Source organism: Protomyctophum bolini, assembly GCF_963924005.1.
Source record: "Protomyctophum bolini genome assembly, chromosome: 8".
In the NCBI taxonomy this organism is placed as follows: domain Eukaryota; kingdom Metazoa; phylum Chordata; class Actinopteri; order Myctophiformes; family Myctophidae; genus Protomyctophum; species Protomyctophum bolini.
The window spans coordinates 8,594,684-8,621,411 of NC_137869.1; the positions used below are offsets into that span (position 1 = coordinate 8,594,684).

The following is a 26,728-nucleotide window of genomic DNA, read 5'->3' on the forward strand; positions in this document are numbered from 1 at the left end:
TTGTCGTGAGGAGTGATCATTAGCATTAAGCTCTCGTCAGAAACGGTTACATGTCCGGAGCCATGCGAGACAACGTCACAAATGAAATCCGATCATTGGATGCGCGACCCGACGGCTCACCAGCGATCAACGCTTTAGAGATACAGGGCTTTGAAAATCCTGCTTTTAATAGAGATAAATAAATGGAACCGGAGCAGTTGGCACCTGCTGTATAGGGGGTCAAATATGTTCGTAGATGATAGAGGAAAAATAATTAATCTGGTGTCAGTGAGGTCAGACTGGCCGGCTCCATATATGCAGATGTAGGACGACGCCCCCATATATGGTCACACCTCATGACATAAAGTGACATCATGGAGACCCTTAGATCTCCATATATGGTTTCAAGTCCAACCACTGTGGTTGGACTTGAAACCATATATGGTCACACCTCAATGACATAAAGTGACATCATTAGATCTTAGATCTAATCTCCATACTGTATATGGTTTCAAGTCCAACCACTGTGGTTGCCGTGACACGACTCAGTCTTGCAGACCAAGTTGGTACAACATATAGGATCTCCATATGTGGAGCTGACTATCATCACCTGGATCTCCATATATGGAGATCATTGTAGACATGAAGATACAAAGATACAAAGAAAGAACTGATACCGCCGGGGAAAAAAATATTTTTATGGTTAATTTACAGCCAAAATATAGGCAAATACTACTGTACAGTAAACTTCCATGGATTTATTGTTCACGCTGTCAGCTGTTTTGATATTACAGTAATGCAAAGATAGATGGTTCTCTGAACATTCCTTTGTGTAAGAAGTGTGTAAGAAGTGAGACAAGCTGCACTTTGTGTTCCGGCTGTTAATTCACCCAAATCCTGTATGAGGTTGATGTAAAAAAAAAAGGCTTTTAAATCCTAAAAAAAATCTGAAACACCCATGTTTCTGTGTCAGTGGTGCTCAACCTTTTTCATGTCAAGGACCCCCAGAATTATCTCTATTGGGCCACAGACCCATCTCAAAATATGTAGTTCCAGGGACCCCCCAGAAGCCAATAAATATTATAGTTAAAAATGTTCGCTATGAAATATATATTCAAAGATTTGTGTCGCATTTTCACGATTTTTCAAAAATAGCAGACCTACAAGCTCGTAGCTATGAGCTTGTAGATCTGCAATTTGTCAATAGCTAAAGTATAACACAATGCTAAAAACACCAAAAGGGGTTCCCGCCCAAAATGGGTTAATAGGGTTATTAAAGACTTAAACATTAAACATCCCTCTAAGCCAGGTACAAACTAAGGTGAACAGACAGCAAGCACTACAATGTACTGTAGGCATTTAGAAAGACGCCGTTATCCAGAGGGACTTCTGATCAAAAGGTGGGAATAAGAAAGCAATCATGAACACTAGTCAACACACAATAAAACGTGTAACCTAATTAAGAGTGCAGAGATAACACTGTAGTGTCTCTCTCAAAGAAACTAGAATATCAGGTAAAAAATCACACCTGTGTGAACCGAGTGGTGCAACTCCCCTCTCTCCCCCCTCCTCTCTCTCTCTCTCTCTGCTCCGTCAGATTAGCTTTATTATGGATATCAATCCTGTTTCTGTGCTGCGTGCGCAGCCTCTAAATCACCCCCACAGACCGTGGCAGTCAGAAGTTGGATTTGCGTCCAGCAGGTGGCAGCCATGTCACATACTTCTCTCGTTCCAATTTCATGCATGCGCACACCACTCGTGCTCATACACCTACATCACAAACAAACAAACAGGTACACAGACATTGCTGGATGTAGGAGTGGTTGCACCACTCAAAAATGGGCTAATTTGGTATCATGTGTACCGTACGCTGGTCCTTGAAATGTAACATTTTGAGAAGCACTGCTTTAAAGCCATTCCCCATTAGCAGTGCTGACTAAACCTGTCCATCTACCTAAATAACTTTATGGTATAAATATCCATCCATCCATCTTCAACCACTTATCCGGAGTCGGGTCGCGGGGGCAACAGCTCCAGACTTCCTTCTCTAATTAGTAACTTCATCATGGGGGATGAAGTTCGCGAGGCGTGTTCCAAGGCCAGTTTGGATATATAATTCTCCAATCTAATCCTTGGTCTTCCCGGGGGACCTCCCTATAAGGAGACGCTCGGGAGGCATCCTTACTAGATGCAGTGCCGACTAAAACCTGTCCATCTATCTAAATAACATTCTGCTCTAGCAAAACAAATCTAAGTAACAAATACATGAACCAAGTGACCAAGGCACAGTATGCCTGCCTATAGCACACTCTACAATGGCATCAAGGTGCTGGGGTACCTCACTGACTCACAACACGTTGCCTTGTGACGGGTTGTGTCGTGAGTGTGTAGATTCACAATAATGTTCTGTAGAGCGTGTTCCGTTTGTTGATTCAATGATGATGAATCTACTTAACGTACGTTAACTCCAAGGCTTCTTTATTCAATGGGTATACAAGGTATACATTTGTATACACGGTATACAAATGTTTGTCCTTGACATGAACTCTATCTGATCTGATATTCCGGTCTCTGTGTGCCCTTATATGGGTCTCTACTAGTCACTACTGACACGCTACTACAGACACTGACACCTTGTGGTCCGGGAGGGTACCACCAGCTGTCCTTGAGAGGGTTCCAGGTGGTCCCCGGCTAAATGATAGGAGAGTTGGTAATCAAAATAGACCCTTATTAGATCTTTAACCCATTTAGGCCTGACCTCAACATTTAAAACAATTCTTCTGCTATGAGCTGTTAAGATCTGCTATTTTTCAATAGCTAAAGACCAAACACCAAATTGCTTCCCGCCCAGAATGGGTTAACACTTGAGGGACATTACGGCTCCATTTGGTTTAATTTAATTTAATTTACACTCTCAAGAGTTAAAGTATTGTTAAACATCTGCGTTACTTAATTTACAAGAAGTCTACACAATTTAAAAAAATAATTGTTATTTTACTCAAGGACCACTGGTGGTCCCCGGACCACAGGTTGAGAACCACTGTAGCTAGAGCGCACAGTAAAACTCTGTCCTCTTCGGTTACATCCTTTGAAAGAGCTCTTCAAGTGATTATGTCCCTTATCTCCCAATAAGTCCTGTTCCAACGAGGCCCTTTTGAATGACAGGCCAACCACTTGAAGGTGGACGAGGGCTGGCTTTGAGAAGAGGTGTCATGTCCGTCATGCGGCGTGGGCTGCTGTTGCTAGTGTCCGGGGACCCCCAGGGTCGGTCCTCGAGGGGGAGAACTAGTTTGGAACCAAATGTACCTTACGGGGTCTGTGATGATGCATGATGATGATGTATGATCATAAGAGCGCCACTCACTTCACACAGGTAACTGGTGATTTTTTTTAAATGAAAGAATGGACAAAGTTGGAGCGGTTAGCACCACTCAAAAAGGGTCCAGAATTACTGCTCTAAAACAGTGGGGTCCAGGGACGCTCAGGGCTCTAAATTGACCCCTGCCAAGTCTGTAGTTACCCCATTGGCAGTGCTGACTAAACCTGTCCACCGATTGGTCCAGGTTCTAACACATGATGTCCTGGGTGGACGACAGGTCATCATCGTCTTCGTCGTCGTCGTCCTGGAACGAGGAGGAGCAAGCGGCCTGCAAGCGCCCGTCATCGCCGGCGGGCGCCCCCGCGACGGCGGCGGCCATCATCATCTGCGCCTGCTGAGCGGCCTGCTGCATCTGCAGCCACTCCTGCTGGGCCAGCTCCGTCTGCTGCTGCCTGGCGGCGGCGAACAGCTCCTGCTGCTGCCTCAGGAGCTCCTCATCGGGCACGCCGGAGTTGCCCAGGCGCGACGCCGCCTTGCGCCGCTTCAGCGCCACCGTCTTGCACTCGGCCAGCACGTCCTTGACGTCCGTGACGTACGCCGCGAAGCCCAGGCTCTCCAGGGCGCCGATGACGTGCTCCGGCGAGATGGTGGTCTTGCTGGCGCCGTTGCAGATGTCGTTGGCCTCCGACGCCACCAGGTGGATGAACTCGGTGCAGCACTTGACCAGCAGCTCGCGGGCGTCGTTGGCGAGTCGCACGCTGGGCAGCGTCTCCTTGATCATCTTGTTGATGGCGGCCCGCGGGACCGTCAGGTCGTCCGCCTCGGCGCCCACGGCGGAGGAGGAAGACATCGTCGGTGAGAGGTTTTTCGGGGTTAGTCGAAAGCGGTTCCTTCTTCGACACGGGAACGGATATTAAAGCTTGGGTTCCTTGTGAGAGCAGTGAATGATCACAGAAGCCAAACTGTTTACTGCCTCTGAACTCTGTGCGGTCCGTGTTTTAAGCTGAGCTCCATCGATGCTTGGCCAATATAAAGTTCCATGTCAGTCTATTTCCAAATATAATATGGAGTTCCAATGCCAAAGTCTCGGCCCAAATATGGAGGTTTGTGACGTCACACTGGCCACTCGGATCAGTAACACAAGGTAGCCGTGGCAACGTGCAACAGTATGGCCTGTTCTGACATCATTCTGACGTCTCTGCAAGGACTCCAAATTTGGGCATGCCTGACAAAGAACTCCATATATGGGCATAAAAGGGACACAGACATAATATCTGGGTGGGGGCATGCATTTCCAACTTGCATCGTTCCAAGTAGGCCAGTGCCCAACGGGCACCGCTCTAGTAGCACTAAACGTAGAGACACCCATGAAGGGCCACGTCACCAGGAAATGACTGTACGCTCACCTTTCTACAGTGGTGTAAACTAAAGTAACTAAGTACATGTACCTACTCAAGTACTTAAGCACGCTTTAAACCATTAAAAGACCTGGAATGCATCTGTGTCGCCTGAGCCGGTTGCTAGGCAACACCTTGCTTTCCCCTGCACACACGGAGCATGCTCACGCATGAGTAGACTACTGTCACAATTAGGATCTTCAATGGCTCTTTACTCACGATCGAAATATAAACGTTTCTCAAGATAGCTAGCGTGAGCAAATGCTAACATTAGCCTATTATTACAAATGCTAACTGCGAGCATCCTCTGAGGGGGGAAAACGAAGCACTTGAGTAGTAATCACCCCAATTCACCCTTTGTCAGTCTTCTGATTGGTCCCTGACTCACTAACCAGCAGGCTCTTTCTGCCTTGTTCCACCCTGGCTCCGCCTTTTTTATGTTGAATTTGCTAAAATATCATTTTTGGAAAAAACTACAAAACAAACATGATTTGCCCTGCAGTCACCGTGTTGCACCTGTGATGTTCCTTTTTACTGACATCAAGTTTAAAATAACAATTGAGTGCACAGAATATCACTATTAAGCAACTGAAAAACACCTTATTTCAGTGGTAGTGGATTCAGAGAGAGGATTTTTGTCCAACCACGAAACAGCAACCAAATGGGTGCGAAGATGGCCACAACCACAGGGGCGGGACTTGAACAAATTGAGTGAATTCCGGCCCCGCGCAAGCCATTTACCACGTGTGGCCACCAGGGCCGCAGTCACAGTGTTAAGGGGTTACTTTACTCCAAGCCACACACACACACATCATACCTGGTCTTGCTCCCCTTGTCGGCGCTCTCGTAGTAGAACAGGAAGTTGATCTCGTGGACGCCCTCCTGGTCGGGTCCTCGTAGCCAGAGGGGCAACTGGACCGAGTCCCCGGGCTGCAGGGTGGCTCCTCCTCCTCCGTCGATCGGTATCTCCACCACGCTCGACGTCTGGCAGAAGTCCTTGGCCGACACGAGCGTGGTGGGCGTGGCCGCGCCGCCGCCGGAGGCCTGGGCGTCGCCCGGCGTGGTGGGCGTGGTGGCCACCGTCCTGTAGGCCGAGCAGTTCTCGGCGGAGGCGGGGCTGAGCGGGGCCGAGAGGGGCGTGGCCGCCCCGCCCCCCGCCGCGCCCCCGAAGGTGAAGAAGTCGGGGTGGGTGGAGTTGACGCACAGGCCGCGCATGGCCACGGGGCCCACGTTGCAGAACTCCACGTAGGCCTTGCGGATCTCTCCGCACAGCAGCGCCGTGGGGAACTGCATGAAGAACACCTGGGGAGCAGAGAGCACGGGTTACATTTAGTTTTCTCAAAAAGCTATGTTTCTATGTCAGTCGTTCTTCGATTTTTCAAAAATAGCAGACCTACAAGCTCGTAGCGCGCCACTCGGTGGCGCCCGGCCCTATGAGCTTGTAGATCTGCTATTTTTCAATAGCTAAAGCATAACATAATGCTAACACCAAAAGGGGTTCCCGCCCAAAATGGGTTAAAGGACCACTTCACCACTTTTCAACTTCTCTTCCTATAATTGAACTAATGTTCATGATAAAATACCACCATTTTTTCCTACAGTTCAGAAACCCGTCCACCAGTGACATCATCGATGGTGAATCCAAGCCAATAGAAACGGCAGGCTTTCTTTTCCTGTAAAGTTGCAATGCAAAAGTTGAAGCCATCGTTCTCACGATAATAAATATCTAAATATATTTTAAAACAAATCTTGTTTTAAAAAAAATCTGCCTAATGATGATGTCACTGGTGGACGGGTGTCCGAAACCAAGACTAAACATATTGACAATTCACAATGTCTTGTAGATTTCAGGTTATTTTCAGCATGTGACCAAGTGTAAAATCTGCCATTACGGCACCATCAAGGCCTGCCAAAACCAACTGTAGCTTTAGTCGGCAAAAATCTTATATTTAGAGGACTGTCACTAAAACTAGGCTAAAACTAAAACTTTTCTGATGACTAATACAGTATATGACTAAAACTACGTCATTTTATTCAAAAGACTATGACTCATATGTAAATCAGAGATCCCTGTTGAAGACCTTATATATTGTTGCCTTGCTCAAAATAAATCTTTAAATATATATATATATATTTTTTTTGTTCATCAAAGACGGAGTTCCTTTGATTTCATTTCTTTGAAAGTCTGCAGTCCACACACCACTTCGGAGTTCAGCAGTACTTCTTTTAAAAACTTTTTTGGTGAAATGTAAAAAAATCAAACTCAAACTTTCTGGGGGGGCTCAGGTCACCCCGGGAAATAACTTGTTCCATCCACGGCATCCACTTTGTTATGTTATGTTATAGCACCTCCTTACATTCAGCAGCGTAACTAGGCGCCACTAGGCCCCCCCATGCAAGCTGGTCAGTGCGTGCCCTCCGACAGTCAGCGCCTCTCCCCCAACGGCACAGGTGGGTGGCCATGGCCGCGGGAAGATATTTACAGTAGGAGGTGCTGACCCGTTTTCTAGGGGGTGCACGCGCCTCGTGCACGCGCATCTTCACGCGGAAAAGTGGCGTTTACTTTCCCTCTCCACACGCATGAGCAAACCGACACGGGCAATTAACCAGGATAAGGCGCCGATACTGTGATACGGCATATTTATTAGGCCTAGTAACAGATTATTATTATTTATTTTTTACTACATTTTCATCCCACGATTTTGTAACCCACTTTTCACCCCTGTGTCAATTATCTAATGTGATCCTGGGCTCTACACACCCTCCACCAACCTAGTCCCCATATATGGGGGACAAGGGGAGAGCAACGGACTTGAACTCATGCTTCCTTCATGCCTGAGTGTCCAAGTTGCTCCTTGTACACCTGACAGGGGGGAGTTTCCCTGGTTGGACGTAGCGCGTGGAAGGAACACGTTATTCCATGTTTATTCCTACTGTACCTCTAGCAGGGGCATGTGTAATGGTGACGGGGCTACTGTAACTCTAGCAGGGGCATGTGTAATGGTGACAGCTCTACTGTACCTCTAGCAGGGGCATGGCTGGCGTTACGACAGGGTCGAGGCGGCGGTCTGGACCGTAGCCGACGCTCATCTTCTCCTCTTTGGTGCCGTTGAGCCGCGGGCCCTGGATCTCCAGGTCCTGTCTGCCGCGCACCACCAACTCTGCTGCCACCTGCTGCCCTGGAGGACCACAACCGCCACAGCACGCACAACACACACACACACACACACACACACACACACACACACACACACACACACACACACACACACACACACACACACACACACACACACACACACACACCATCTGTTCAGTGCACGATGTGGTAAACAATCATACTGTAGCCTCCTAATAGCAGTTGAATCAGTGGTTTTCAACCTTTTTCATATAAAGCAAGGTCCATTTGGCTGCGTTACATTGACCCCGCAGCTCTGTAGCTGAACTGGGGAAGGGGAGCACTTGATTGCCTTACAAACACTGGCCCGCCCCGCGCTCATATGACTGTGAATGTGTGGCTCCGGGCGGTCTCGTAAAAACATCAAGCGCCTCCTATTCCCCACGTCTGAGTAAAAACAAGGAAGTGTGGCTCGCTCTGGTGGGCGTAAAGTGTAGCTACATTTCCGAATTAGGAATTGTTTTGAGGTTAATATTGCTATACTGTAGGTTTGTAACTGTTTTAGAAAATCAATAAGCCTGAATAATGGCTGAAAGGGGGTCGGAGACACACTCGTGTCTCACTACGCCTCTCAGCCATTAACCCATTCTGACCGGGCACCCATTTTGGTGTTGGCATCATGTTATGCTTTAGCTATTGAAAAATAGCAGATCTACAAGCTCATATCGCGCCACCGAGTGGCGCGATACGAGCTTGTAGGTCTGCTATTTTTGAAAAATTCGAAGAACGACTGACATTTTTTTAATCTGATCTCAGGTCAGAATGGGTTAATCAGACCAGTGTGTGTCCCGTGGAAACCTCGTATGAATCTGATCTCAGGTCAGAATGGGTTAACCGGTAACCTGAGACCTCTTGTGACTTATTGCTGTAACAAGGATCCATTTGGTTACCAGCTCTCCATCATTTACCTGGGGACCACCTGGGAAGCCCACCAAGGACCACTGGTGGTCCCCGGACCACTGGTTGAGAACCACTGCACTAAATGGTTGCTGTGCGTACAGTGCGTGCCATACTGTAGTGTACATACAGTACAAGGTCTCTGCGTGGCGGTCCTTATTTCCAAGTTACCTTCAATGCTGTTGTCCGTCTCTGCGGCGGGGGGGCTGGCCAGGTTGTAGGCCACGCCCAGGATGTTGAGCTGGCCCGTCTGGTGAGGGAGGAGCTTGAGGCGAGCCTGCCGCCACGGGGGTCAAAGGTCACAATCAGTGCATTATTATTATTATTATTATTATTACTTTAACCCATTCTGACCGGGCACCCGTTTTGGTGTTAGCATCATGTTATGCTTTAGCTATTGAAAAATAGCAGATCTACAAGCTCGTAGCGCGCCACCGAGTGGCGCGCTATGAGCTTGTAGGTCTGCTATTTTTGAAAAATCGAAGAACGACTGACATTTTTTTAAATCTGATCTCAGGTCAGAATGGGTCCATCAGACCAGTGTGTGTCCAGTGGAAACCTCGTATGAATCTGATCTCAGGTCAGAATGGGTTAAAATTGTATTTCCAAAAAATGGCAAAAGTAGCAGATCGACATGCTCGAAGCTTTGAGCTTTTGTCAATCTGCTACTTTTGATGCTTTTGTCTGATCCTGTGTGATCAAGTAGGGCGTTCATTTACAGAACATGCTTTTGTCTGATCCTGTGTGATCAAGTAGGGCGTTCATTTACAGAACCTTTTGTCTGATCCTGTGTGATCAAGTAGGGCGTTCATTTACAGAACAAATTACAATATGGAGATAAGAGGTATCTGCCCGACAGCAGCGATATGAAAATAGTCATGTACTGTAAATCAGGTACTGTAAATCAGGGGGTTCCCAAACAAACAAACGGTAGGTGGAATTTCATATCAAGAAGTACAACCATGAGAAGATGTAACCCAGGTAAAGTAATGCATCAATCTGCAAGTCTAAATGTTTGTCAAAAGTCCTTTCTGATGCAGACAGCCTTGGACGCTCATCAAGGCTTTTCCATCCTATCCTTGTTGATATAATACCATATGTGACTAACTTTGACTGAGGGACTGCCATTGGACCGCGCGAATCAAAGAGAATATCTAACCCATGAAGAGAGCTCACCACTTTCTTCTCTTCAGGACTCAAAGAGAATATCTAACCCATGAAGAGAGAGCTCACCACTTTCTTCTCTTCAGGACTCAAAGAGAATATCTAACCCATGAAGAGAGCTCACCACTTTCTTCTCTTCAGGACTCAAAGAGAATATCTAACCCATGAAGAGAGCTCACCACTTTCTTCTCTTCAGGACTCAAAGAGAATATCTAACCCATGAAGAGAGAGCTCACCACTTTCTTCTCTTCTGGACTCATGTGGAACTCTGGGATGATCTCTGTGGTGATGAGGTCATCTTTCTGCGACGTCTGCAACAAGACAGATGAGACACACAAACATTAGTAGTCAGTCAGGGAGGGAGGGGGGGGGGGTTACGTCCTTTATGTCATTTATTTTCATTTATTTATGCTCCGCCAATGAAGTATGTTGAATCCAGACCAACGATACTGATGCCTTCATTAGTATTAGGTACTGATAGAGTACTGACCAGTGATACTGGTAGTCAGCTCATTAATAACACTCTGCTACGCCAGTGGGTCTCAAAGTGCGGTCCAGGGACCCTCATGGTGCCTTGTGGGGGTTCCAAATGGCCCCTTACTGAGAGTAACTGAGAGTATACAAATGGAACCATTTTCTCTCCAATCAGGCTGCTGTGCATAGCGCCTATTGACAAGCTCACGGTGCACATAAGGGCGCGTTGTGAAGCTTGTACATTGACTATTTCCGTCGCACGACAAAATATCCAGGTGACATTTTATGACGTTTTGCACAACGTTTACTGACCGCGGGCTCCGACGCCTCCCTCTCATTGGTCAGCGACGGGTAGGAGGACTGCTCCTCATTGGGCGAGGAGAGGTCCTGTTTGGGCGTGAACCTCCACAGCAGACACAGGCTGCTGAGCTCCAGAGGAACCTTCAGAGGGTTCTGGAACAACACCTCCACTATGATGGGCTCTGCAGAGACAGACAGACAGGCAGAGAGAGAGAGAGAGAGACAGGCAGAGAGACAGAGAGAGAGACAGACAGACAGAGAGAGAGACAAGCAGACAGACGGTAGTGAGGTTAGCGTCGCTGTCGGTTCAGATGAGGGTCCGCGGCCAATTACACATCGATTTGGGAGAACGACTGACTCACACCCCCCCTCTCTGCGAGTGGTTCATGGTGATGGTTCTCACCTTCCACCACAGCCAATGGGTAGCGCAGGTTGTCCGTCTGGCTGTTCAGGCAGCTCTGGGTTGGCTGGAAGGTGGCCGGGACCACGCCCCGGTGGGAGGCGGCCACCGCCTGCTCCTCCAGGTGGCGCCACATGACGGCCAGGTCGCGGTCGTACTCCTGGTCTAACGACACGTGAGTGGCCGCCTGCTTCTCGCCTGCAACGCAATCCACCAATCAGATGAGAGAGAGCACTCCCTAACCCTAAAAAATATATATATTTGAGAAGAGCCTGGCCCAGTACGAAACGTATTTAAAGCTGCAATCCATAAGAATTTGTGTCCTACTAGAGCAGTGGTGTTCAACCAGCTTCTAGGTCTGCTATTTTTGAAAAATCGTGAAAATGTGTCGCAAAATTGGAATATATATTTTCTTCAGAACGAACGTTTTTAACTCAAATATTTGCTTCTGGGGGGGGTCTCTGGAACAACATATTTTCAGATTGGGGTCGGCCGCCAAATACACATAATCTTTGGGGTCCTTGACATGAAAAAGGTTGAGAACCACTGACATGTATAGAAACAGGAGGTTTTACAGAAAACTGTCATGATTTAGAAGACATTTGTAGAATCGAACTTAGGGCTAAATGGGTTTAAACTAAGAGGCCATTATTTCACACAAACAGTGTCACATGGATGGAGAAGAAGCACGCTGGTCAGGAGAAGAGGTCAAGACGTCACACGCAGTACACACGCAGTTCACACGCAAGCTTACTTGTCGTGTCTGTCATTGATGTAGCGATGTCACGAGGCAAGTACAAAAAGTATATATAGTATAAGTTAAAAATATCGACTTTTCATGAAGGAAAAGAAAATACTCTATTGTTGATATACTGTACTTTACAAAGAAAGTGCAAAAATGACAACGGAATAGAACATTTCAAATATTGATTCAATTCAATACGCCTATGGATGGATAGGTATTAATACTGTAAATGTAAGGGAGTACAGCAGTGGTTTTCAGCCAGTGGTCCTTGAGGGACAGCTAAATGACGGAGAGTTGGTAACCAAATGAACCCTTAAAGGCGCAGTGAAACGGAAACGGTGAACAACATGAAAATGGTGTTTCCACATGAAACACCGGTCTGAAGTTTCTGAACCAATCAGAGTGTCGCATCCCTTCAGGCGATGGGATGGTAGCTAGGGACGGTGGCTAATGCTATGCGCAACAGCGTGGTGTTGTTTGTTTATAAATCAGACGGTCGCCCAGCACAACCAGTTTACTGTTATATGGCTTATTTCTACCCTATAATGTTTTCAGAAACATATTTTAGCGTGATGATTAAGTTGAAACCGAGTAATACACTGTCTGAATGTTATCTTGAATGGAAATAAAAACGGAGAAATCTGTAATCAGAAGCAGCTGTGTTGCATGGATGCGCAGACATGGGGAATTAAACATGTGAGCTTCATTTTTATTGGCTTTTATCGATGTGTACCTCTACACGTCATCACGCAGCACGTTTTCGTTTTAATAAATAAATAATACAATCCTTTTTATGGACCTTTGATATAAAAACCCACAGAAATGAGATTTTTCCCATTGTTTTGGCATCCATTGTTAGGTATGCCCATATGATGACCACGGATATGGTCTAAAAGTGTGAAAAACTTATTTTTCATTTCACTGCGCCTTTAATAGATCTTTAACTCTTGAGAGCGTAAAAAGCGTAAACATTAAGAGCAATCTCTTTTTTTTTTTACATTTTACACTCAAAAGAGTTAAATTATTGTTAAACATTTGCATTACTTAACCCATTCTGACCTGGCACCCATTTTGGTGTTAGCATCATGTTATGCTTTAGCTATTGAAAAATAGCAGATCTACAAGCTCATATCGCGCCACCGAGTGGCGCGATACGAGCTTGTAGGTCTGCTATTTTTGAAAAATCGAAGAACGACTGACATTTTTAGAATCTGATCTCAGGTCAGAATGGGTTAATCAGACCAGTGTGTGTCCAGTGGAAACCTGGTATGAATCTGATCTCAGGTCAGAATGGGTTAATTTACCAGAATTCTACACAATTAGAGAATGTAGAAGAATTGTTTTGGGTCTGAAAGGCTAAATCTCATCAAATGGTGGTTTGTGGCTCAAACAAGAATAAATGATGGACCTTGCAATGAAAAAGGTTGAAGAACACAGGTGTACAGTACTGTTGTATGTGCAAATGTGGAATGATGCAATATTATAGGGTCCAGTTTGACATTCTATGTAGAATATAGTTCAGTTGGTAGTACAGTTCGGTCTCAGCCATTAATTAACCCATTCTGACCTGAGATCAGATTTAAAAAAATCTTCTACATCCTGACAGTTTTCATTCTGACCGGAGATCAGATTCTAAAAATGTCAGTCGCTCTTCGATTTTTCAAAAATAGCAGACCTACAAGCTCGTAGCGCGCCACTCGGTGGCGCGCTATGAGCTTGTAGATCTGCTATTTTTCAATAGCTAAAGCATAACATAGTGCTAACACGAAAATGGGTTCCCGTTCAGAATGGGTTAACAAGCTCTTTGCAGCTGTGCCTCCATGGCCAAATACTTGGAAAAATGTTAGAGAACCACAAATGAAGAGCGGGAAAGCATCAAAGGAGTGTGTGAGTGTGTGTGTGTGTGTGCGTGCGTGTGTGTGTGCGTGCCTTACCCTCTGCGAGGCAGCGTTCGTGACCAAAGTACACCCTGGTGGCCGAGCTGTGAATGCAAGGCAGAGGCAGCTGGGGCAGAACCTGTTCAGAGCCACCTGTTACACTCTGAAACACACACGTACATGTGCGCACGCACACACGCGTACACACACACACACACACACACACACACACACACACACACACACACAGTTCAACTACTGTTAGGAACATACCACGTAATTCTGCAACCGCAGCCATCATACTAGCAGGTGAGCTTATTACAACAGAACTAACTAATGCCATGTCCAGGTGAGGACATCTCTCTCAGCTAAGGGCTCCCTGCTTCATCTCTCTCAGCTAAGGGGTCCCTGCTTCATCTCTCTCTCAGCTAAGGGCTCCCTGCTTCATCTCTCTCAGCTAAGGGGTCCCTGCTTCATCTCTCTCTCAGCTAAGGGCTCCCTGCTTCATCTCTCTCAGCTAAGGGGTCCCTGCTTCATCTCTCTCTCTCTCAGCTAAGGGGTCCCTGCTTCATCTCTCTCTCTCAGCTAAGGGGTCCCTGCTTCATCTCTCTCTCTCAGCTAAGGGGTCCCTGCTTCATCACTCTCTCTCTCAGCTAAGGGGTCCCTGCTTCATCTCTTTCTCAGCTAAGGGGTCCCTGCTTCATCTCTCTCTCAGCTAAGGGGTCCTTAACCTGAAAAATGTTGAAGACCCCTGCTCCAGACAATCTAGAGCTCCTGCTCTTCCTTGGGAAATGCTGCCCTCTGCTGGTCATTTCATTACCCGCCTGTTAGAACACTGCCATAAAACATGAGCATGATAGATAGATTTCTTTATTTTTGTGTCATGCACCAAAGGCGCCCAGCCCACATGGACTTACAGGACACACCATAACATTGCTTCAATATTGCATTGTGTACAATAAACAGATTTGTTTTGTTGATATTCAATTTTTTTATCTTTTTTTTTTTTTTACACAAACAAAACATTCTGCCTTATTTCCCACGCCCTGCATAAAAAGTCTGCCAAAGCAAAAATAACTTTCCTAAAACAAAATTCCAGTTTTTCATAGTCCTCCGCACAAAAAGTCAGCACAGATGGTAATATATAATAATAATATATGTCTTAATTTTTCATATAATGGGCAGTAAAAAAAATGAATTTCATTTTCAATTTATTTTAAATCACACACTAGACAGACTCTGTCCTCCTCAGGAGTACCAATGAATCTACCCGTTTCTAAAGCTAATGGTAAGGTGAGCACTTCAGTTTCTACTCTAGACTCTAAAAGGAACCTAAAGTTTAGAATCTAAACTATAGATCGACACTACGTAACATCTGGAGGATCACACCCTCTTAAGGGTGGGCGATATGCAAAAATATAATATCATGATTATTTTTGAAGCAGTATCACACGATAAACAATATATTATCACAGCTTTTTTTCATGTTGGTTTTTTAATATGGTTATTTAACAAGCTACTTAACAGTACAACCACCTTTTCATAATATAGGCCAAATCTAAGCGGCTTAGATTTCTTAGATTTCTCACAATCAATGGCTAGAACCTTATATTTTATTTCATGTAATCTATGTCTGACAATATTCTCTCTCGCTTAGTGTAATTTGAGTTATGTTCAAATTAGGGTAGGCGCAATAAGCCTCGGCTTCTGCCTTCACCTTTTCGGTACCACTAGTTATTAGTGGATTTTAATGTATGTTTTTCCTTTTATGGACCGAAATAAAATCCATCTATCTAAGGTAACAAAAAACTAAAAGAAAAAAAAGAGTAACAGACCCCAGGTACGGGGAGGGGCTGACCTTGTATACGCAGAGTAACAGACTCTGGGATGAGAGTAACAGGTACTCTGGGATGAGGGGGAGGAGCTTACCTTGTACACATAGAGGTACTCCCGGAGGAAGGCGCCCTGCTGCGTGGCGGTCTGCTGGCTGTCATTGGTCAGGATGTGCCTGAAGGCGGACACAGCGTTGTCGGGCTGCCGCAGCGTGAAGGACTGGCGGCCGATGGTGAAGTTGATGTGGTCCTCGGCCAGCGACCAGCCCTTGCCCTTGTACACCTGCATGGCCTGGCAGTAGCAGCGCAGCGCGTGTCTCTTCTGGAAGAACACCCACACACACACACACACACACACACACACACACACACACACACGCATACACACACACACACACACACACACACACACGGACACACGGACACACACACACACGGACACACACACACAGAAGGAGAGGACGTTATTGGTGGGACGGAAAACATAATTTAACCGTAACGAGTCTTTAACTATCCATAAATTCAAGGCTTCATGAGGTGAGTAAAGCCATTTTGGTGGTGAAGCATTCCTTTAGTAAAGTAAAGTAAAGTACTTTTATTTGCTATTCTTGTTTCTTGTCTGCATGTGAATAATAATATTTTGAAACAGGACTTGAGATGTATTCAAATGTGGGCTGTATTCAACAACAATGTTGGCCAAATATATATATCCCTAGTTACTGGTAGTCTCCTCGAGACACTGGTGACCCACGCTGGTTTTCCTTTTGTTTTGCCAATGGATTTCTTTACTGGTAATAAAATGCTTTAACCCATTCTGACCGGGCACCCATTTTGGTGTCAGCATCATGTTATGCTTTACCTATTGAAAAACAGCAGATCTACAAGCTCATAGCGTGCCACCGAGTGGCGCGATACGAGCTTGTAGATCTGCTATTTTTGAAAAATTCGAAGAACGACTGACATTTTTAGAATCTGATCTCAGGTCAGAATGGGTTCATCAGACCAGTGTGTGTGTCCAGTGGAAACCTCGTATGAATCTGATCTCAGGTCAGAATGGGTTAAAAAGGAAGAACAAACTAAACAAAACTAATCTTAACCCATGGAATGGTGCACTATGACGTGGGTCTATGATAGAACCACTCCAACACAATGGTGGTGGTCCTCAGGATGCTCTCATTCAGGATGGTGGTCCCTGAATCAGAATCTGTTAACCCATTCTGACCTGAGATCAGATTCATACGAGGTTTCCACGGGACACACACTGGTCTGATTAACCCCATTCTGACCTGAGATCAGATTCTAAAAATGTCAGTCGTTCTTCGAATTTTTCAAAAATAGCAGACCTACAAGCTCGTATCGCGCCACTCGGTGGCGCGATATGAGCTTGTAGATCTGCTATTTTTCAATAGCTAAAGCATAACATGATGCCAACACCAAAATGGGTGCCCGGTCAGAATGGGTTAAAAACCCCTGAAATAGTAGCACACAACTCCTCACTATTGCTCCCAATAATTTGTAAGTATTATAATTTGTTTTGCATAGACAACTGCATCTTTGTTCTACATGTTTGTCTAAAACAAACACTCCTAGCACATGAAAGAGCATGTAGAAAAGGTAATCTGCCCAGAGGGGAAGACAGTGACACACGCTGATATGGAGCAAAGTATGGACGTATCACAAGACTGAGTGGACGAATGAAAAGCTTCATTATGCGGATGTGTCAGATGGTTTGAGGATGTTTTTGTCTTCGGTGCCTCCTGGCTAAAGGTTGGAGGATGTTTTTGTCTTTGGTGCCTCCTGGCTGAAGCCGCCTTGGAACAACAGAGCTGTTCAACTTCACTGACCTTCACGGATCAAAGACTAGAAGAGAGCATCTTCTCTGTCATCAGGCTAGCCTATTATCTCCTAACGTCCCATTTCCAAAACAGTTCAGAGCTGCAGTTCAGAGCTGTATTTTTAGTTTTTCTTCATGCAATTTAAACCAGGGAACATTGGGAATTAGACGATCTGATCAACATGGCTCACAACCTTTGTTGTTGTTGTTGTTCTTTTTAAATGTCTGACAATGTACTAATTGAATTTCCCCTGTGAAATGGACACTTTGACCGGACATATTGGACACATTGCAAGGAGCCTACTGTACCTGTCCTGCCTTGCTGAAGCGGTGCCCGGCCAGGATCATGTGGAAGGCAAACTTCCGCACCATCGGATTCCTCATGTTGATGAAGCAGTGTGCTGCCTGCTCCAACAGCAGAGCACTGCGCAGGTCTGAGTCCTGACAACACACACACACACACACACACACACACACACACACACACAGAGTTCAACTACTGTTAGGAACATTCCACGTAACTCTGCAACCGCAGCCATCATACTAGCGGGTGAGCTTATTACAAGACATACGTTTACGTTTAATAATTGTAGTAAATTTTTAGCCTGAAAGTACCCAAGCTTTCCAAGGACTAGAGTGGCGGATTCAAACTAGCGCTGGAAACCTACGCCGGCTCCCTATTGGTTCACCAACCTATGTAACCCGCCTCTTGTATAGAAGCTATATGTGTTTACGGTCAGAGTAAAGGGGGGGGCAAGGGGGGGGGCTGAGCCGTGGCTCAGTGGTCCAGGCACCTTGGCCGGTAGTCCGAGGCTGGCAGTGTGCCTCGGGTTCGACTCCTGATCCCTACGGCCCTCACTGCATGTCACCCCCCCCCCATCTCTCTCCCCCATTTCCTGTCAGCCTACTGTCTGCCCCTCTATAAAAAATATAAAATAAATACTAAAGCAAAAACAAAACAAAAACATTAAAAAAAAGAAGAAAGTTAAGGGGAGTAAAAGTCTCACCTCGCTGGTCATCTTGATGAGGAGGGTAGCAGCATCAGAGTACTTCCCCTGACTCTTCAACACTTCAGCACTAAGCAACGCACAGCGCTCTGCTAGCACCATGTTCCTACATAGAGAGAAGAGACAGGCTGTAAACACAGCGCTACGCTAGCACCATGTTCCTACATAGAGAGAAGAGACAGGCTGTAAACACAGCGCTACGCTAGCACCATGTTCCTACATAGAGAGAAGAGACAGGCTGTAAACACAGCGCTCCGCTAGCACCATGTTCCTACATAGAGAGAAGAGACAGGCTGTAAACACAGCGCTACGCTAGCACCATGTTCCTACATAGAGAGAAGAGACAGGCTGTAAACACAGCGCTACGCTAGCACCATATTCCTACATAGAGAGAAGAGACAGGCTGTAAACACAGCGCTACACTAGCACCATGTTCCTACATAGAGAGAAGAGACAGGCTGTAAACACAGCGCTACGCTAGCACCATGTTCCTACATAGAGAGAAGAGACAGGCTGTAAACACAGCGCTCCGCTAGCACCATGTTCCTACATAGAGAAGAGACAGGCTGTAAACACAGCGCTACGCTAGCACCATGTTCCTACATAGAGAGAAGAGACAGGCTGTAAACACAGCGCTACGCTAGCACCATGTTCCTACATAGAGAGAAGAGACAGGCTGTAAACACAGCGCTACGCTAGCGCCATGTTCCTACACAGAGAGAAGAGACAGGCTGTAAACACAGCGCTACGCTAGCACCATGTTCCTACATAGAGACATGCTGTAAACACAGCGCACCGCTAGCACCATGTTCCTACATAGAGAGAAGAGACAGGCTGTAAACACAGCGCTACGCTAGCACCATGTTCCTACATAGAGAGAAGAGACAGGCTGTAAACACAGCGCTACGCTAGCACCATGTTCCTACATAGAGAGAAGAGACAGGCTGTAAACACAGCGCTACGCTAGCACCATGTTCCTACATAGAGAGAAGAGACAGGCTGTAAACACAGCGCTACGCTAGCACCATGTTCCTACATAGAGAGAAGAGACAGGCTGTAAACACAGCGCTACGCTAGCACCATGTTCATACATAGAGAGAAGAGACATGCTGTAAACACAGCGCTACGCTAGCACCATGTTCCTACATAGAGAGAAGAGACAGGCTGTAAACACAGCGCTACGCTAGCACCATGTTCCTACATAGAGACAGGCTGTAAACACAGCGCTCCGCTAGCACCATGTTCCTACATAGAGAGAAGAGACAGGCTGTAAACACAGCGCTACGCTAGCACCATGTTCCTACATAGAGACAGGCTGTAAACACAGCGCTACGCTAGCACCATGTTCCTACATAGAGAGAAGAGACAGGCTGTAAACACAGCGCTCCGCTAGCACCATGTTCCTACATAGAGACAGGCTGTAAACAAAGCGCTGTGCTAGCACCATGTTGTCATCTTGTGTGTGAATGGGTGAATGTAATGCACAATGTATGTAAAGTGCCTCGGATAAAAGCGCTATATAAATGCACCATTTACGTAGGGCATTCAATGATGACAAAAAACAGAACCAGTTATAATATGTATATTTGTAGAGACCTACTTGCACACGTCTCTATAGGTCTGAATGGCGGTGTCCATGTAGTGGGCAGGATACGGCCTGGGAGCTCCGCCTCCGGCCTGCAGGAAGGCCGCCACGGCCGCCATTTCCTACACACACACACACACGCGCAGGCACACACACACACACACGCGCACACACACACACACACACAGGAGGACAGGGAGATGTTAGGGTCGCGATCTGGAACCGGACAGACTGGAATCGGTTCCATCACATTTGGAATAGATTGAGTTTTTAGTTTTGTTTTGGGTTTTTTACATAACTTTGAGAGTGTACACATTTTTACACTCTAAGGGTTACACACCTGTAACTAAAAGGGAATAATATATTACAATTTATTAATAGATTTTGCCGTCTCCCGTGGCTGTCTTTCAGAACCTTAATGTTCCAGTGACCCAGAAAGCCACGAGGCATGGCCGCATCATTACGGACATCAATATACAACCACACCGTGTGTGTGTGCACATTTGTGTGTGTGCGTGAGTGTGAGTGTGTGTGTGCACGCGTGCGTCTGAGTAACCATAAACCTAATTAGAACTTCACAGGTGACAACTTCTCTCTCACGGCGTCGAATCCACACACACACTCGTTAACATGAAACTAAATCAATGGATGAATTCTACACTTCAGCGATACGATAACAGGCTCTGTCGACTCGTGTCAAGGAATCATTTATCACACTTAAATAAAGCCAAATTGAAGCTGCGTGCGCATACTTTGAATTGGCTTCCAATTGCCCAGGCCAACCTGCCTGCCTATCTGATCTTTATTGGCTGCTCCACGAACACAAAGTAGTTCCCTGTCATACCAAAACTACAGCGGGAGGGAGGGAGGGAGGGACAGCCAGACAGACAATGTGTCCACATAAAAGATACAAATAGTCAAATACTGTACATGGGCAAACACCCAAACCGTTTAGCTGCTTTCTTTCAGCATCCCGGACGGATCGTACGGACGGATGGATGAACAATGTTTTTTGAAGTTTTAGCGACCAGAATGAACAGTGGGTTTTGTAGTTTTAGCGACCAGAATGAACAGTGGGTGTTGTAGTTTTAGCGACCAGAATGAACAGTGGGTGTTGTAGTTTTAGCGACCAGAATGAACAGTGGGTGTTGTAGTTTTAGCGACCAGAATGACCAGTGGGTGTTGTAGTTTTAGCGACCAGAGGTGCTGTGCTGTGCGTGGCGTAGCGCGTCCTCACCAGGGCGCCGGCGGCGTACAGCATGGCCTGGTCAGACAGGAAGTCCTTCTTGGCGGTGTGGTAGCAGCTGTAGGCCAGCTCATAGTGCTGCACCAGGAAGCACAGGTCCGCCATCTTACGGATCTGCAGCTCCGGGGCTTCAGGGGGGTAGCTGGGGGTCAAAAGGTCACACGCACACAGACAGACAGACAGACAGACAGACAGACAGACAGACAGACAGACAGACAGACAGACAGACAGGGAAGGGGGGCAAACGGAGGGATTAGTTCAGACAAGACACCGACACACAGGGCTGTCACCATTACAACATTTAAGTTGACGATTCATTGTCACACAAATAATTGAGTCAATTAAAGGTATATTTCAGTGATTTCACCTAATTCAAATATATATATATATTTTTTGTTTTGTTGTAACAATCCTCCCTACAGTATAGAGTGCTGACCATATAAGGAGTCCCTCCCTGTCCCCAGTTAACCCCTGGGTGTAAAAAAAACATAGGTTTTGGCTAGGTGGCTCAGCCTTCATCCAATCAGGATAAAGAGGGGCCTTCCGCCAATCATGATCGAGCGGGGGCGGGGGCTTGCAGGTCTGCTATTTTCTTTTTTTATCGTGAAAATGTGGCACAAATCTTTGAATATATATTATTTCAGAGCGAACGTTTTTTTTTATTTCTACGTCAGGCCAGGTGAATGCTTACAGGAGGCCAGAAGTGTTCTTCAGTTCACTGATGCTCTTCTCTGGAACCTTTCCTCCACCAAACCACTTCTTAGTGGCAGAGAACAGAGAGCGGCTCAGGCCCTTCCTGGAGATGAGCTGCAGGATGAGACACAGACAGAGAGGGAGACGGAGAGAGAGAGAGAGAGACAGACAGACAGAGAGAGAGAGAGATAAACTGTTGGGCTGGTTCAACATCATAGCACATGGGTCAGATAATACAGAATTTAACCACATGGTGGCACACTAATGAGAGCCTGTGAGTGACCGCCACACAGTCGACAAATGTGACCAGAAGAAAAACTTTTTTTTTCTTTTGTTAAATTAGCACAGGCAGACTCTTCACATACTAGAGCATGTCTGAAATAAGTGTCAGAGCTGAAATCGACATGTAAATATGAAATAAATGCCCAAACTGTAGCTACCATGTAGGTGTAATGTTAGAGACCACAGAAGTGAACCTTTCAACTCGCTGTTTTCTGCAAGACATTACTCTATAAGCCATATCTCTAAAGCTGGTGGGTCAAACTGAACAACCAATGTCAATTTGAAGCTACGATTCCCTGCTTTCATATGACATGAAAAAATGAAAATGCAAAAAAATCCAAGGGCATTATTTAGTCACAAATATTAAAGAAAACAAGACATAATAAATGTAATAAGATACATACACAAAACATAGGCCTCAGGAAATATCATAAAATAGATATAAAAAGTTTCAGAGAAAAGAGCGTGTAAAGGCTGCAGCTAATACAGAAGCGAATGGCTATGGAGAAACAGAAGCAGTGCTGGTGAGAGCCTATACTCGTCATGAGCGCCCCGCATACGTTATGTATAGGACGAGTAGAACCGTCAATAGCAACAAAGGTGTTGAAGTCTGCGTGGCATAGTTCAGTGGTTCTCAACCTTCTCAGGGCATTCATCCTCATTGCATTCCTGGCCAGGATCATTAGCAGGTCTTCAGGAGTATCAACAACATTCCTGGCTGTGCTGAACAACACTCGGATGGATTGCCATGTTGCACAAAATGCATTAAGTGCTTGTGGTGCCACATTTGGCACAACAATGTGCAGTGAAAGCCATATTGATCCGTCGGATCCGCTAGCCGGGTTTTGGCTCCTCTTAACATTGCTGACTGCTGTTTATTATATAACAATCTGAGAGCCCATTGTCACCTTTATTTGTCGCCTTTATTTTATATATTTTATGGGGGGACAGACAGTAGGCTGACAGGAAAATGGGGAGAGAGAGATGGGGGGGAGACATGCAGTAAAGGCCGTCGGGATCGGGAGTCGAACCCGTGGCACACTGCCAGACTGGATTACCAGCCAAAGTGCCTGGACCGCTGAGCCACGGCCCAGGCCAAACAGCAACCTCTTGTCAACAGTCTGTCTTGAGAGACTAATTATAGAATAGATCAAGCGGAAGTGGAAATAGACTATTTACAAGCTTGTAAATCTTATTTTTTCACTAGCGGAGAAATCAACTATATCTTTTATCTTTTGGGTCTGGAGCTGAAACGTTTGGGATGTGGCGTCGTGTACTAATGACCTCATCCTCATTCAACGGCTACAGATCTGGCAGAGAATGAGTTTACCAGGCTGCACAGTTCCGCCGGATGTACGCCTGGGGCGAGTTGGTAAAGGGGCGAGTCGTTTGGTATTCTCCACCCGACAGAGACGATAATATAAATATTTCATTATGCACGTATATTATGCAGAATGCACGTGCTCTCTCTCTCTCTCTCTCTCTCCGCTCACACAGTGAATAAATAGACATCACAAGACATAACGTGGCTGCAAAGGCCATCACATGACGTACGTTTAATGACGGGTTACATCATGCATGTCAGAGCCAGCCACACGGTAACTAATAAGAGTGTGTTCCGATAGACCACGGCTCTTGCTGTGCGTTTCTGAAGTCTGCATCAGACTCTTATCTGTGTTGTTGACTTTCAAGTGAGAGCGCGTCGTTCGCAGCTTGAGATTGAGATCTGAAACCATTTGGGTCCCAATTTCGGTAATCGTAGAGCGATAACAATAACGGCCGTGTGATAAGTCGTACGTTCTTGTTTGTGACAGTTTGAGCTGATACGGTTTTCCGGGGGCCAGTAACACAGAGACCTCAGACCCCCCATTTAATGGCATTTCTATCTCTGGAACGCCAATTTATATTGTAAAATCAATGTTAATTTAGCTGGGGAGTGGGGACCCCCTGGAACTCCCTCAAATACCCCTGGGGGTCCCCGAACCCCATTTTGGGGAACCACTACTCTAGATCCATTTTAAATTGTTTTAATCCTTTTTTTTGTCAAATGTGTTTTTATTGAACAGATTCTAAATTGTTACAAACATTATGATATGAAATACTTTTTTTGAAACAAAATTAAAGAAAAAAAATGAATGAAAAAAAATGAAAAAAAGACAAAAAAGAGAAAGAAATCCCTTAATTCTCCCCCCATACTGCTCAGTGACACTGCATACTATATAATAAGATGATAGAAAGCTCGTGGAAAACACCTGAAAAGAAAATGGCGTACAGTGTACAGTCAACCATATTAATGGTATCCTGTCTATTAATTGTTTCTACTCAGGTAATGGACAAGGGGCAGCCGAACCTTATCAAACTGTTTCTCCCCGTTTCTCAGGAAATACCTTATTCTCTCAAGATGAAGTGTACTAGTCATTTCATTTAGCCAATGCTTAAATGCAGGAGCCTCCTCCTTTTTCCAGTTTTTTTTTTGCTGTAATCAGACCATATGAGAAGAGTTGTTTCTGTGCTCTCGTCAACATAGGCATGGAGTCTGACAAACCCAGTATAATTAGTACAGGATCGGGGTCAATATGAATACTCAAAATATCAGAGAGCATCTCAAATATCTTAATCCAATATCTTTGTATCCGAGGGCAAAGGGCGAAGCTGTGAAGAAGATTTGCATCTATTGTATTACATTTGTCACAATTCGAAGAAATATCTGGGTATATGTTATGTAATTTTAATTTGGAATAATGGAGTCTATGTATAACTCGAAACTGGATAAGGCAATGTCTGGAATTGATAGAGCACACATTAATTTCTTCAAGGCTGTCTTCCTAGAGCTCGTCTGAAATTGAAGACCCCAGCTCATCTCTAGATCCATTCTAACTCTATGGGTGTGGTTTACCTGGTCATTGAGCTGCCTGATGTTCTTCTCTACGTGAGGCAGCAGGCCTCTGAAGGTGAACTCCTGGATGAACTGCCTGATGCGGTCGTGGTCGTTGAGGGTCAGACACGTCCCGTGACTGCCGGGGGTGGTCCCAGGCCCCGCCCCCAGAGGACCACCGCCAGCCCCGAGAAGCGAGCTTCTCTTGGTCTCCGAGGAGGCCACCCTCAGGGCATCCAGGCTGGTGGGGTCGCCCGGGACCGGGCCCAGATGCAGAGGGACCGGGCCCAGCTGGAGAGGGTGGGCGTGGTCTGTGTTGTTGGACACCGTCGTCGTGTCTGTATACACACACACACACACACACACACACACACGTCGCCAACTAAGACTATGACAAAAAAATACATTTCGTCGACTACCTATTTTCACGAATGAAAATGAAACAAAAAATGAATCAAAAACTAAGCTATGATGACTAAAACTATGACTAAATGTATTGACAATTGACAATTTTGTAAATAAAAACTTGGAGGGACTAGTGTAGAAGAGATCCAGTAGAACTAAAAGTCATGTCATTTATGCTTGATTGTTTGCAGGTGTCACTCTCCGAAAATAGACAACCTGTAGCTTGTAGATCTGCTGTTTTCGGCACACAGCTAAACTAGACTACAAGTAAAACATTCCAGATCACTAAATGACTAAAGCTAAATGGAGTTTTATTTATTCAAAAGACTATGACTAAAAACTACATCAAAATGTGCTCAACACTGAACGAATGCAAAAAATGCACAGGAATTTATTTTTGCATGGGACTGCAACGCTTTGTACAATTACTATACCAGTAGTTCGCAAACATTTCAATTTCACTGAGAGTGTACAAAATGTATTTGTACTCTCTCAGGTTCCCATTCCCAACCCTGCCCGTAGGAGTACGTGCAGTCGTGCAGTGACTATTATCACCCCCGCGTGCTGGTTTCCAGTTTAAGTGCTGCTGCTGCTACTACGTGCACACCGACCTTTCTCCGCTGACTCGGGCCAATCACCATCAGCTGTGTCAACGTTATTCTCCACCGCAGTGGCGTCGTTGGCGTCTGGTGCTGAAGCAGGCTCCTCGTACGTGTCCTATAGCGTTGAACATACACAAAAATGGGGGTGGGGGGATGTTGCATTTAGTGTATATAGCACCTTATCCAGAGGACTCCCAGACACATTTTTATTTCCAAAAGTTCTAGACAAGTTCCCAAAAGTAAAAGCAAATTCCAAAAGATTGCTCAACAGTTTCACTTTCGCTGCGATTCGTGAGTTGCCCAAGTTATGTTTTCATTGTTTAATCCACGTTTAATCAGTTTTAAGTCCACCGGACAGAATGGGATATGAGACGTGTTTTGATGAAATTGAGTCCCTGTTGTTTACAATAGGAAAGCTGCCTAGCAGCGCGCGGCCGCCTGTTGTGATCGGCACCTTGGTGGATTTTTATGACAAGAAACTCAGCGGTCGGTGCAGTGGCTGTTCAAAGGTAACTCTATACTTAGGCAGTCTAGGCTATTAGACCGCTGTAAATGTCCGGCACCGAGACTCTCACCAAGAGAGCAACGGACTGACCTCATGCTTCCTTCAACGCATGAGGAGTGAGCAGGCCGCGTC

At 45.8% G+C, this 26,728-nt stretch overlaps 2 protein-coding genes across 4 annotated transcripts in view; both read right to left on the minus strand.

The window, feature by feature from the left end:
• The window catches only part of trappc8 (trafficking protein particle complex subunit 8), a 64,147-nt gene that overhangs the window by 21,633 nt on the left and 15,786 nt on the right, over positions 1-26,728 (minus strand). For 2 of the 3 annotated variants that reach the window (XM_080769507.1, XM_080769505.1), the window contains 15 exons: positions 26,101-26,206; positions 25,106-25,422; positions 21,926-22,041; positions 21,226-21,376; positions 20,004-20,110; positions 18,404-18,509; positions 17,706-17,837; positions 15,660-15,884; positions 13,788-13,893; positions 11,112-11,306; positions 10,721-10,890; positions 10,171-10,245; positions 8,942-9,047; positions 7,717-7,874; positions 5,513-5,997 (listed from right to left, as the gene is read on the minus strand). In XM_080769507.1, coding sequence (XP_080625633.1) covers positions 5,513-5,997; positions 7,717-7,874; positions 8,942-9,047; positions 10,171-10,245; positions 10,721-10,890; positions 11,112-11,306; positions 13,788-13,893; positions 15,660-15,884; positions 17,706-17,837; positions 18,404-18,509; positions 20,004-20,110; positions 21,226-21,376; positions 21,926-22,041; positions 25,106-25,422; positions 26,101-26,206 — 2,555 coding nt within the window. The remainder of the gene's footprint in view (positions 1-5,512; positions 5,998-7,716; positions 7,875-8,941; positions 9,048-10,170; positions 10,246-10,720; positions 10,891-11,111; positions 11,307-13,787; positions 13,894-15,659; positions 15,885-17,705; positions 17,838-18,403; positions 18,510-20,003; positions 20,111-21,225; positions 21,377-21,925; positions 22,042-25,105; positions 25,423-26,100; positions 26,207-26,728) is intronic. The other variant, XM_080769506.1, reaches the window with a different exon arrangement.
• On the minus strand, positions 3,546-4,148 carry LOC308319492 (protein Dr1-like; the record flags this gene model as incomplete). Its single annotated transcript, XM_080769598.1, has 1 exon — positions 3,546-4,148. The coding sequence occupies one exon, from the start codon at positions 4,146-4,148 to the stop codon at positions 3,546-3,548; it is 603 nt and encodes a 200-aa protein (XP_080625724.1).